Source organism: Ostreococcus lucimarinus, chromosome 13 (genome assembly GCF_000092065.1).
Source record: "Ostreococcus lucimarinus CCE9901 chromosome 13, complete sequence".
Lineage (NCBI taxonomy): Eukaryota > Viridiplantae > Chlorophyta > Mamiellophyceae > Mamiellales > Bathycoccaceae > Ostreococcus > Ostreococcus sp. 'lucimarinus'.
Genome location: NC_009367.1, coordinates 273097 through 285726, shown reverse-complemented (window position 1 = coordinate 285726; position 12630 = coordinate 273097). Strand labels below are relative to the sequence as shown.

The 12630-nt window shown below is 59.0% G+C and overlaps 7 protein-coding genes across 7 annotated transcripts; 4 read left to right on the top strand and 3 right to left on the bottom strand.

Moving 5' to 3' along the window:
• Nucleotides 1–110: 110 nt before the first annotated feature.
• OSTLU_27147 (predicted protein) lies at nucleotides 111–518 on the top strand (the record flags this gene model as incomplete). The annotated part of the gene is made up of 1 exon (XM_001421069.1): nucleotides 111–518. The coding sequence occupies one exon, from the start codon at nucleotides 111–113 to the stop codon at nucleotides 516–518; it is 408 nt and encodes a 135-aa protein (XP_001421106.1).
• A 58-nt stretch (nucleotides 519–576) lies between these two features.
• On the bottom strand, nucleotides 577–2664 carry OSTLU_88968 (predicted protein; the record flags this gene model as incomplete). The annotated part of the gene is made up of 1 exon (XM_001420920.1): nucleotides 577–2664. The coding sequence occupies one exon, from the start codon at nucleotides 2662–2664 to the stop codon at nucleotides 577–579; it is 2088 nt and encodes a 695-aa protein (XP_001420957.1).
• Nucleotides 2665–2989: 325 nt separating this feature from the next.
• Nucleotides 2990–3394, top strand: OSTLU_9315 (predicted protein; the record flags this gene model as incomplete). Its single annotated transcript, XM_001421068.1, has 1 exon — nucleotides 2990–3394. A coding segment is annotated over one exon (405 nt), but the record flags the coding sequence as incomplete, so codon positions are not given.
• A 142-nt stretch (nucleotides 3395–3536) lies between these two features.
• OSTLU_17852 (predicted protein) lies at nucleotides 3537–4688 on the bottom strand (the record flags this gene model as incomplete). The annotated part of the gene is made up of 1 exon (XM_001420919.1): nucleotides 3537–4688. One exon carries the CDS (start codon nucleotides 4686–4688, stop codon nucleotides 3537–3539), a length of 1152 nt encoding a protein of 383 aa, XP_001420956.1.
• A 347-nt stretch (nucleotides 4689–5035) lies between these two features.
• Nucleotides 5036–6715, top strand: OSTLU_27143 (predicted protein; the record flags this gene model as incomplete). The annotated part of the gene is made up of 2 exons (XM_001421067.1): nucleotides 5036–5057; nucleotides 5322–6715. The coding sequence occupies 2 exons, from the start codon at nucleotides 5036–5038 to the stop codon at nucleotides 6713–6715; spliced, it is 1416 nt and encodes a 471-aa protein (XP_001421104.1).
• Nucleotides 6716–6800: 85 nt separating this feature from the next.
• OSTLU_41733 (predicted protein) lies at nucleotides 6801–8234 on the bottom strand (the record flags this gene model as incomplete). Its single annotated transcript, XM_001420918.1, has 1 exon — nucleotides 6801–8234. One exon carries the CDS (start codon nucleotides 8232–8234, stop codon nucleotides 6801–6803), a length of 1434 nt encoding a protein of 477 aa, XP_001420955.1.
• A 712-nt stretch (nucleotides 8235–8946) lies between these two features.
• On the top strand, nucleotides 8947–12504 carry OSTLU_516 (P-ATPase family transporter: cation; the record flags this gene model as incomplete). Its single annotated transcript, XM_001421066.1, has 3 exons — nucleotides 8947–11404; nucleotides 11612–12159; nucleotides 12229–12504. Coding segments are annotated over 3 exons (3282 nt in total), but the record flags the coding sequence as incomplete, so codon positions are not given.
• Between the last annotated feature and the right edge of the window lie 126 nt (nucleotides 12505–12630).

Genomic DNA, 12630 nt, shown 5'->3' with positions numbered 1-12630 from the left:
CGCGCGACGCCGCAGACGCCGGCGCGCGGCGCTGTGTCGCGCGACCGACGGTGATGCGCGCGCGAATCGTCGCGCGCGCGCTCGCGCGGTCGTCCGCGGCGCGGCGCGGGATGTCCGCGACGTCGTCGACGCGCGCGGACGCGCTGCGCGAGCGCAGGACGTTCACGGCGGACGATTGCGCGGCGTTCGCGCGGTTGACGGGCGATGAGAATCCGATTCACTTCGACGACGGCGCGGTGGGTGACGGCGAGAATCGATTGCGAGGACGCGCGGTGCACGGAATGCTGGCGGCGAGCGCGTTCGGGGCGCTGCTGGCGCGCGCGAGGCCGGGGACGGTGTACGCGAGCCAAGAGTTGAAATTCAGGGAACCGGTGCGCGTGGACGAGGAGCTGGAGATTGAGTTGAAATTGGTGAAACGATCGGGAACGAGGGCGCGGTACGAGACGGTGGTGCGGAAAGTGAAGTGTGGGACGGTGTGCGTCGATGGGCACGCGCTGGCGCTGTTGCCGGAGGAGTAGGCTGTCGTAGAGGGGTGTAATTTTATCTAGGCGCGCGAGCGATGTTGCAACAATATATTCATTCATCCGAGAACGATTCACCGCCGCTGCTGCGGCGACCGAGGTTCGAGAACATGAAGTCGAGTTCGCTCACTTTGTCTCGACCAGTTCGCGAGAGCGGCGACCCGCGCGGTACGGCTCTTGCGGCGCTCGCTTGCGTGGCTTGGGCGAGACGGGCTTTTTGCGTCTCCCACCGTGCGCTCGCGGATTCCGGATCGGGATAGGTCGATAGCAGACCTCCTCGAGCGTCGTGCTCGACGTCGTTCCACTCGTTACTATTCGAAGCAATTGGCGGAAGCCTTTGCTCGCGAGGCGCAGTCTCAGAGACGAAAGATTCGTGCGAGCTTCCGATTTCGGCGCCGTCCATGACTTCGGCGCGTTCCCTGTCTACGATTGACTTTCCAGTTTCCGTGCTCTCATTCACGTCTTTGTCGCTATCGAATTTAAACCCCTCCACGTTGAGTACGCGTGCGATGCGGTCGAACCAGCCGAGGGCGATGGCGACGCAGTACAAGCCCAAAAACGTGGGCACGATGATGTTCAGCTCACCCGCGAGCTCTGGGACGTTGTTGGCCATCTTCCGTGAGAAGGTTGTCATCTTGCCACTCGCGCGAATAATGGGCAAAAGCATGAGAAAGTTGAAACTCAGCGGCGCTGAGTAACGGCATACCAGACTCGCGTTCACCAAGAGCGAAAACGCATCCGTGTGTCGAGGCACGAGCGTGTAAAACGAAAACATGCCCAGCTTGTGGAGGGAATGAAACGTGCAAAGGCACATGTAAGCGAGCGGAAACGCCACGACGACGTGCATGGAGGTCAAACCCGATGTCGAATCTTCAGCGTTTTCCAGCATCACGCTCAAAAGAGATATCTGATCCGCCTCTTCCCACAGTTTCCCGATCCAAATACTGCTCTCTGCGATGATGATGGATACCGAAAAAAAGGCCAAACCAGTGGCGATGACTCTCAAGAGGACGGGCACGATGACGATCGACCACGTGTACTGCACATCATCCATACACTTTCCGAGCGAGCCGCTACGAGATACCGAGTTTGGCGGGCGATGCAATCGTCGAGTTGACGATGCCCGCGATTGCTCGGCGGCTTCCGCTTCAAACGCATCCTTCACCGCTATCACGTACTGCGCCTTAGTGCGATCGTACTGCCTCAGCGAACGGCGAACCGCGCGACGCAGCGCAACTAAATCGTTCAACTCATCGTAATCGTAATCCAGCACGTCTTCCTCTGTCGCGTCCAACGCTTCATCTAAGCTTCCTCGGTGCATTTCTGAGAACTCTGGCGTCTCGTTTTCGATGACGCTCATCGCCCAACGCAAACTATGTCGCCGTGGCATCACTCGACTCGTCGTCGTTACCGCCACAACTTGCCGTGCCAAGCGCGCGTGAGCGTTACCGAGCGCCCGCGACACTCCGGCGACGCGCTTGTACGACCGCGTGAGACGATTATTAAACGCCGCTCGCCGCCAAATCGCCCGCGGCACGTCCACCAAACCAAACCCCATGAGTAAAACCCCGGTCGAAATACCCCACACGTTCGCCACCACGATCCCATACGCGCGCATCGCGTCCAAAGACAGCGACTCGGTCGCCAACAGCGCCGCCGCGCCCACGAACATCGCCGTCGCCGCGATTCCCAAAAACATCGCGTTCTCCCGCGCCGCTCTCTTCAATCGTCCCACGGACGAAAAATCCGCCGCGTCCACGTAACACTGGTGCAGCGGCAGCACGATCCACGTCAGCGCGTACGTACTCCAGTACGCGACGTCCCACGTCGCGTCCAACCCGCGCGGCGCCTCTCCCGCGCGCAGCGTCGCCGTCACATCCGTCGGCACGATCCCCACCATGATCAGCGCCAGCGTCCACGCGACGAAACAGTGCGCGCGCACGGCCGCGCCGACCCGACGATCGGCGAATCGCGCCACGGCGAGCGCCGCGACGCACGCCGCGACGACGAACACGGGCGTCGACCACGACGCGAAGAATCCATCGTCCGCACCGCTCCCGGACGATGTTTCCGCCGCCGAGCGCGTCCAGCGCGCGCGCGTCGCGCGCGGGTCCGCGGCGACGTCGCGCGTCGTCCACTCCATCGCTCGAGCGCGCGACGTGCGCTCGCGGACGCGCGCGCGCGTGTGCGGACGGCGTCGCGACGGCGCCGGGACGGCTCGGGACACCTCGACGCGCCCGCTCGACGACGACGCGCGCGAGCGACGACGCGCGATGGCGAGCTCGACGACGACGTCCGCGACGACGCTGCGACGCGCGACGCGCGACGCGACGACGACGCGACGCGCGACGCCGCGACGCGCCGCCGCGGTGCGAACGCCCTCGGGACGAAGACGCGTCGAGACGCGCGCTGGTGAGGACGAGTGGGGCGCGAAGCCGTGGGACGACGCGCGCGATGGGGCGGACCCGCTGTCGAACGAGGTGCTGCTGTCGATCGTGCGCTCGGAGCTCGCGGATGAGGAGGTGAACCGGCTGGTGTGGAACGCGCTGGGCTATCGCTCGCGCGTGGAGCTGGACGCGGAGACGCTCACGGCGAACGAGGTGTGGACGCCGGATGAGGTGTTTCCGAATTGGGCGAAAAGTTATCCCGAACCACCGGACGTGATCGGGGTGACGAGGAAGTACGATCCGAAGATTGACGCGCCGGTGAAGGTGGCGTGCGCGGCGTTGACGCGGTCGGTGCCGGAGGAACACAAGCAAGGGATTAAGACGACGCTCACGCCGTTGGGATGGAAAGGGTTTAAGATGGAAGGGTTGACGCCGAACATGACGCGTCGAGCGCAGGTGGCGAATTGGTTGTTGTTTTACAGGCGCGAGCTTCGAGGGGTGAGCATCGAAGAGTTGCGAGCGCGGCGCGACGCGCGCAAGGCAAAGGAAATCGCCGAGGGCAAGCAGGATCGCCCGACGGGGACGACGAAACAAGGGGTGGTTTAGATTTTTGATTTTATATTACGTATTAATACGTAAACTCACCGTATTCACTCTTCACCACGACTTCAGACTTGCCATCCTTGGCTTCGACTCTGCCGACGACGCGGGCGTCGATGTTAAAGCTCTGGCTAATATCGATAATCTTTTGCGCGTGTTCGGGGGAGCAGTAAAACTCGAGACGATGTCCGCAGTTGAACACTTTGTACATCTCGCTCCATTCGGTGTTGGAGCACTCCTGGATCAAGCGGAAGAGCGGGGGAATGGGGAACATGTTATCCTTGACGACGCGCAAGCCGTCGAGGAGAAAGTGTCCAACCTTGGACTGCGCGCCGCCGCTGCAGTGCACCATGCCGTGAATATCCCTCACGTCCATGGCATCGAGCACGGCTTTCACCACGGGGGCGTACGTTCGCGTCGGACTGAGCACCAACTTGCCAACCGTCACGCCGGTTTCCGGCTCGACGTCGGTGAGCTGATACTTGCCGCTGTACACCAACGATTCGGGTACGTTCGGATCGAACGTTTCCGGATATTTTTCCGCCAAATTCTTCGCAAACACGTCGTGTCGAGCAGACGTCAATCCGTTGCTTCCCATTCCGCCGTTGTACTCGCTCTCGTACGTCGCTTGACCGAACGACGCCAAACCGACGACGACGTCTCCGGCGCGAATGTTGTCGTTACTCACCACCGCGTCTCTTCGCATGCGCGCCGTGACCGTGGTGTCCACCACCACCGTGCGCACTAAATCACCCAAATCCGCGGTTTCACCTCCCGTGGACTTCACCCCGACCCCACACTCGCGCAAAGTCTCCAAAACCTCCTCCGTCCCGTTGATGAGCGCGCTCAGCACCTCCCCCGGAATCAAAGCCTTATTCCTCCCGATCGTGCTCGAGACGAATATGTTATCCACGCACCCGACGCACAACAAATCATCCGTGTTCATCACGATCGAATCCTGCGCGATTCCTCGCCACACTCCCAAATCTCCCGTCTCTCTCCAGTACGCGTACGCCAGGCTCGTCTTCGTCCCCGCGCCGTCCGCGTGCATGCACGTGCAGTACGCCTCGTCCCCAGCGATGTCCTCCACGATCTTACAGAACGCCTTCGGGAACAATCCCTTGTCCACCTTCTTTATCGCCGCGTGCACGTCCTCCTTGGACGCGCTCACGCCGCGCATCGCGTACCGCTCGTCCGCCGCCGCGCTCGCCCTCGCGTTCGCCCTCGCGTTCGTTCGCGTCGTCGCGCGCGCGCGCCATCGCGACGGCATCGCGCGCGCCGTCGTCGTCGTCGTCGCCGTCGCCATCGCGCGCGTCGGTGTCGCGCGCCGCGCGTCGGTCGGCGCCGGCGACGCGCGAGGTCGATTTCGAAATCGAATTCGAAATCACACCCGCGCGCGGTGCCAATACACGACCGACCGCGACGTCGGACTGTTTACCCACACGACATCGACGCCTCGGAGGCGCGCGCGATCCGGTCGCCCCGCACACGCGCGCGCGCGACGACGCGACGCGACGCGATCGCGGCATGACGAGGCCGATCACGACGAGTGCGTGAAGAACGACGCGAGCGACGCGACGCGACGCGACGCGAGACGACGCGACGCGCGAGACGACGCGACGAGGGCGATCGCGACGGTCGTCGGAAAGATGTCCGGAAACCATCCGCGAGACGCGGCGACGACCGGAGACGCGACGACGGCGACGGGAGAGCGTTGGGACGGGCGCGAAAGATGGGAGAGCGCGCGACGGTGCGAATGGAGGCGCGCGAGGACGAAGGACTGACGACGCGCGCGGTTTCGGGGACGACGCAGTATGTTGCATCGGCGCGGGATACGTGGGCGGGCCGACGATGGCGATGATCGCGAAGAAGTGCCCGCAGATCTCGGTCACGGTGGTGGACATCTCGCAGCCGAGGATCGACGCGTGGAACTCGAGCGAGCTGCCGATTTATGAGCCCGGGTTGGATGAGATCGTGTTCGAGTGCAGAGGGAAGAACTTGTTCTTTTCGACGGATGTCGAAGGGGCTATTCGAGACTGCGAGATGATTTTCGTCTCCGTGAACACGCCGACGAAGAAGACTGGTTTAGGAAAAGGTAAGGCGGCGGATTTGACGTACTGGGAGTTGGCGGCGCGCACCATCGCGGCGTGCTCCGAGAGTGATAAGATCATCGTTGAGAAGTCTACGGTGCCCGTGCGAACGGCGGAGGCCATTGAAAAGGTGCTCCAGCGCAACTGCCCGCACGACGGCGTGCGATTCGACATCTTGTCCAACCCAGAATTCTTGGCCGAAGGTACGGCCATTGTAGACTTGGATGCGCCCGATCGCGTGTTGATCGGGGGTAAGATTGAAAACGCCAAAGGTCAAGCGGCGGTGGACGCGCTCGTAGGCGTGTACTCCAACTGGGTACCGAAAGAGAACATTCTGACCGCTAACTTGTGGTCTGCCGAGCTCTCAAAGCTCGCTGCGAACGCATTCTTGGCGCAGCGCATTTCTTCCATCAACGCCATGAGCGCGCTTTGTGAAGCGACCGGCGCGGATGTCCAGCAAGTTTCGCACGCCATCGGCACCGACACGCGTATCGGCTCCAAATTTTTGAACGCCTCGGTCGGTTTCGGTGGCTCGTGCTTCCAAAAGGATATCTTAAACTTGGCATACATTTGTGAGTGCCACGGCTTGCCGGAAGTGGCGGAGTACTGGCACAGCGTTGTCGGCATGAACGACTACCAAAAGAGCCGCTTCGTCAAGCGCATGATTTCCGCCATGTTCAACACGATCAGCGGCAAGAAGATTTCAATGCTCGGTTACGCTTTTAAGAAAGATACGGGTGATACTCGTGAGTCTCCGGCTATCGACGTCGGTCACGGCCTCATCGAAGACGGTGCGAAGCTCAATATTTATGACCCGAAGGTTGCTGCGGCGCAAATCGCGTTGGACATGGGCGAGGAAGCGATGAAATCCATCACGTGCTGCAAGACTCACACTGAGTCTTTGACTGGTGCGCACGCCGTGTGCATTATGACGGAATGGGACGAGTTCAAGACGTACGACTGGGAAGCGATCTATGGCGTCATGCAAAAGCCGGCCTTTGTGTTCGACGGCCGCCTCATCTTGGACCACCAGAAGTTGAAGGACATTGGTTTCATTGTGTATGCGCTTGGGAAGCCTTTAGATCCTTTCCTTTGCTCCGCCGAAGGCGCACCGTAAGTATGTACGTCGTGTGTCAGTAGTACGTCGCTAGTGATTGTAACGTTTCTACCTAAAATCTCTAAGAATAACAAAGATTGCTGTCCTATTTGCGACCTATTCCGCTTATCTCAGCGTCGACCGCCGCTACGTAATCTTGGATTTGAAACTTTCTCTTGCAACCGGCGTAATTCATATACCGCACTTTACCGAACACCGCGCGCTCTTTCCATCCTTGATCGTGCACACCGGCAATGCTCCACATACAACCAACGTAGCCGTTGGGATCGAGACCGTCTAACGCGTAAGCGTCGTTGAGTTGAATCGCCGTCTGCAGGGCCACCTCCGGCGACGGCGTCCACTCAAGAATCTTCTTCGCCCAGTACATTCTCATGAACCCATGCATTCGTCCGAGATGGTATAATTCTTTCTGAGCCGCGTTCCAAAGCTCGTCGTGCGTGTTGCCACGCTCGAGTGTTTTGTAATCGTACACGTACTCGCGAACGTCGCGGGCGTGCAAACTCAGTGAATCTTGCGCCCATTGACTCGCTCCTTGCAACGAGTCGTAATACGGATTGAAGAGACAATAGTTGTCTGATAATTCCCTTCGAACGATGAGCTCTTCCAAGTAGCTATCGATCGCCTCGTCGTCTACGATTCCCCGAAGTTGCGCAGCTTCCCACGCGGCGCGACGTGGCGACAGCTGGCCGTGATTCAAGTACGGCGAGAGGCGAGACACGGCGCGCGGCGACGTCGGCTTGTTTCGCTCCCCGTAGAGTGTCAATCGCTGTGGGAGGAAAGAGTCGACATTCGGATCGAGCAGCGCGGCTAAGGCGGCACGTTCACCCGGTTTGATCCAGTCAACCTCTGGGACGTGCGCGCCCTTGACGCGCGCGGTGTCAATCAATGCGTCCCAATCCGTCTCACTTGGCGTCAACGCGTCCGGCGCGGCGATGAGATCATCTAACGCTTGCGGTGCGGTGAGAAAATCCCCGAGATTTCGATGAATCTTCGGCCGAATCGTTCTCGCCGCGTACTCTTGCTTATCGCTCGTCACCCACGCCGGCACGACGTTGTGCGCGTCCACTTCAATCACCGGAACCTCCACCACACGCGCCACCGCTTCCCTCGCCGCACGCCCCTCTCGCAACGGCGAAAAGTCACACACGACCGCACTCGCATTCAGCGTCTCGCACGTCTCCACGATTCCTCCCGCGACGTCGCTTCCCGTCGTCGTTCGCGTCGACACTCCTCGCGCTCGCAAATCCTCATCCAATTCCTTCAACCCCTTCAGCGCGAACACCGCCCTGCGCGCGCCTCCGATGCCGCTCCCGCTCAAATCTGTCCCCACGTGCATCGCCACGACGAGCGGGACGCGCCTTTCGTTCGCCAATTCCATCGCTCGTCCCAGCGCGTCGTTATTCGCGCACCGCCTGTCCCGGTCGCACCAGTACACCACCGGCCCCGCGCTCGCGCTCGCGCTCGCGCTCGCGCGCGCGCGCGCCGACGCATCCAACGCCGCCTTCGCCGCGTCGTTCATCCCTCGGCACCGTCGCGCGTCCACGCCATCGCGCGCACCGCGCGTCGTCGTCGCCGTCGCTGTCGTCGTCGTCGCACCGCGCGCGCCCGTCGTCGCGCCCGCGCGCCGTCGCGCGAGCGCGCGCGCGAGTCGCGCGCGCGCGCCGTGCGCGCGCACGGCGTCTCGAATCGCGAGAGACGCCATCGCGCGTCGTCTCGCGCGCGGCGCCGTCGCGCTGTGACGAAAGGTCGCGGAGCAGCGAAGGCGTCACATCGACGCGTCGTTCGCGCGCCAACGAATGGCGCCGCGCGATGGAAACCTGCGCGTGAGCGTGCCCGCGCACGTGCACGACGCGCGACCGCGAACGCGGCGGTACCGCGTCGCGAACGCGGTCGGATTGATTCATCTGCCGTTCTTCGTGCTCTACGCGATCTCGCTGAAAAAGTGCTACGAAACGTCTGGAAACCCGTACAGGGCGGCGCTGGCGCATCACATCGACGCTGGATACGATCCCGCGGTGTTCGATGCGGTCGGGGTGGAGAAGACGCGGGTTGGCGAAGGGCGAGTGCGAGACGAGTGGACGAGCGGGGACGGCGGGGACGACGCGAGCGGGGCGTGGGACGCGGGGGAGCCGGAAGCGAGCGAGGACGACGCTGGGGCCACGGTGGATGAAGAGGTCAAGTATGAAGTACCGCCGACGCTGCCCGCGCGATGGTTGCCGGACTTTCCCACGGTTTTGGCGTTCGCGTCCATCGCGACGGCGCACGCGTTGTTGCTCTTCGCGCAACATTGGAGCGTTCGTATTCGGTGCTTCGTGCAGTACAAACCCATCAACCGCGTGACCGAGGGGTCTTACTTTATCATTACTCCGCACGCGCATCAAGGGAAACCGGAAATCGTGCCGGTGTCGCGCTTACGAGTGTTTGACGCGGATGGTAGTTTACGAACAATGCTTTGGTGCGTGTTTCAGCGCCAGCGGTACGAGTACGTGGAGATTGAGTGGGACGAAGCTCGCGGCAAAGGTCAAGGCGAACTTCGCGAAATCGAGACGCCAAAAGATTTACCGCTTTCGCATTACGTCAAGTCGAGAGGTCTTTCCGGAGAAGAGGTACACCACAGTCATGAACGATACGGCGACAACGCGCTCCAAGTCAACATTCCCACGTTTTGGAACTTGTACAAAGAGCAACTCACGGGTCCGGTGACTGTTTTCCAAATCTTTACCGTACTCCTTTGGCTCATGGATGAGTACTGGAAGTACGCCCTGTTCAGCGCGTTGAGCTTGTTGATCTTTGAAGGCACTACGGCGTTTTCGCGGCAGAGAAACATCGCCACTTTGCGGGGTATGGGTCAAAAAGCTGGGCGCATCCTTGTGCGACGTGGTGGTGTATGGGAAGATCACTCAACTGAAGAGCTGTACCCTGGCGATATCATTTCCATTAAGCGTAACGGAGGCGAAGAAGTCCCGGTTCCTTGCGACTGCGTGCTCCTTGCCGGATCAGCTGTCGTCAACGAAGCGAGCTTGACCGGCGAAAGTGTCCCGCAAATGAAAGAGCACATCAACCCGGAGGTGTCGAAGGATGAAAGACTTGATATGAATGGCTTGCACAAAGTACACATTCTCTACAGCGGCACGACGTTGATGCAACACACCTCAAAGACAGAAAGCGAATCGTCGGCGCTCCAAGTGACCACGCCGGATGGCGGATGCTTGTGCTACGTCCTTCAAACGGGTTTCGCGTCTACGCAAGGTAAATTGATGCGTATGATGGAATTTAGCAGTGAGCAAGTCACTGGAGACACAAAGGAAACGCTCGTTTTACTCTTCATTCTCCTCATCTTTGCTTTAGCGGCGAGTTACAACGTTTACGTCAAAGGCATTGCAGATGGGAAACGGAGTCAGTATGAACTCATCCTGCGATGCATTATGATCGTCACAAGTGTTGTGCCTCCGGATCTTCCGATGCAAACAGCGATGGCGGTAAACACGGCTCTCATTGCTTTGGTGAAAGCTTCCGTTTACTGCACAGAGCCGTTCCGCGTTCCCGTCGCCGGTAAGGTGGACTGCTGCTTATTCGACAAGACTGGCACCATCACGAGCGACCGTCTCGTTGCCGAGGGAGTCCTAAGTGATTTGACCAAGGGCGCTCCGCTTAAACAACCCGTAGAAGCGGACAAGAACGTATCCATTGTCATCGGTGGTTGTCACGCACTGCTTGAAATCGACGGAAAAACGTTTGGCGACCCTCTCGAAAAGGCTGCTCTTTTGGGAATCAAATGGAAGTACGATCCCGCCACTCACTTAGGAACGCCAAAACTTGATGATAAGATTACTCGATCGTGGACTGGCGCTGAGAACACTTCTGTGAAGATTTTGGTGCGCAATCACTTTGCGTCAGCATTGCAGCGAATGAGCGTCATTGCAGACGTCTCGAGTAATTCAACCGTTAGTCGATGGTCTTTGGTGAAGGGTTCTCCAGAGATGATCAAATCACTGTTGAAGAACGTTCCGCAAGGTTATGATGCCGCGTACCGCGGCTTGGCCGAGCAAGGTATGAGAGTGATTGCTCTGGCGCACAAGGAATTGAGCGCCGAAGAGAGCGCTCGAGTTGGCTCCCAGTCCACACCTTTGACTCGGGATGAAGCGGAATCAGATCTCGTGTTTGATGGATTTTTTGCGTTCGCTTGCAAGGTCCGCGCTGACTCTGCTGAGATCATTCACGCACTACAGGCGAGTTCTAATAATGTGATGATGGCGACAGGCGACGCAACGCTCACGGCGTTACACGTCGGTAACGAAGTTGGGATCGCTCGAGGTGGTCTCGATGGAGCGTTGATATTAGCACGTGACCAGTTGGATAAATTGGAGTGGCAGAGCGCTCGAGTTGATGAGCACATGAAGCCTATGAAAGTTTTCCCATACGAAGAAACATCCATTCGCGAACTTGCGAAAGAGTACAGTTTGTGCGTCACCGGTAAAAGCCTGAACGTCGCTCTCACGGCTTCCGGTACACTTTGGGATAACCTGGATCAAATTAGCATTTACGCTCGTATGTCTCCTGACGACAAGGAGAGAGTTCTAAAACGTTTGAAGACGCAAGGAAAACATACCCTGATGTGCGGCGATGGCGCAAACGATGTCGGCGCACTCAAGCAAGCGCACGTCGGCGTCGCCTTGTTGAGCGGATTTGGTAGTGCAAACACGAAGAAGCAGGAAGGTGCCGCTACAATTGCCACAAAGACGGAAACTTTCGCCGAAAAGATGGCCCGCGTCAAGGAGCAAGCCGAAAAGATAAAGGCGGACAAGGAAAAGGAAAAGCTCGCGCAGGCGGCAGACCGTGCAGAATTACAAGTACTTCAAACTCAATGGTACGAAGAGGAGTTGAAGGTTCGCTTAGAAGCTGGAGAAAAGTGGGCTCAATTGAACGCCATGAAAGTGGCGACGCAACGACTAGTACAAGAGGCAAAGCGTAGACAAGCTGCCAGATCAAAGGTTGCTGGGACTGGGCAGTCGCTGCAGCAAGTGTTTGCAGAGTTGGAAGAGACGGACGGGGAAGTGCCGAAAGTTAAGCTTGGTGACGCCTCCATGGCTGCACCTTTCACGAGCAGAGCCCCGAGCATTAAAGCCACGGCTGATATCATCCGTCAAGGTCGATGCACGCTCGTCTCTGCCATTCAAATGCAGCAAGTGTTGATGTTGAGTTGCCTGATTTCCGCGTACTCTCTATCCGTGTTGTACTTGGACGGTGTTCGCAACAGCGAAAGTCAAATGATGGCGGCTGGAACCGCGCTCACGGTAGCCGGGCTTGCGTTTTCGTACGCAACACCGGTCCACACGTTGAGCGAGGTTCGTCCTCTCCGCTCGATTTTCCACCCGGCAAACTTTTTGTCCCTCTTTGGCCAACTCGTCATCCACCTCGCCGCCATGGTTTACGCTGTACATCTTGTTAAGTCCGTGACTGGGGAAGAGCTTGCTTTCCCTACTGCTGAAAAGGTGGCTGTGGTGAGTCAGGAGGTTAAAAAAGCAGCGAACGAAACGCAGCGAAGCTTCTGGGAACAGGGACCGCCTTTTGAACCGTGCTTGCTGAACACCGTCGTGTTCCTCGTTGACACCGTGCAGCGAGTATGTGTCATGCTCGTCAACTACAAAGGACGTCCGTTCATGCTCGGTGCGATGGAGAACAAATCTCTCATGGGATCGATGGCGTCTATGGTCATCGGCGCCTTCGTGTGCGCGTTCGAAGTCATCCCATGGTTGAACAAGAAGCTCCAACTCGTATCGATGCCGGACGACGCTTTTAGATACAAGGTGCTCGGTATTCTCGCGGGATCCGTCATCGGTACCGTGGGTTGGGATCAACTCATGCTGTTCATTTTCGCTAGGGACATTTTGTTCGCGTCTTATCGCGACACCATC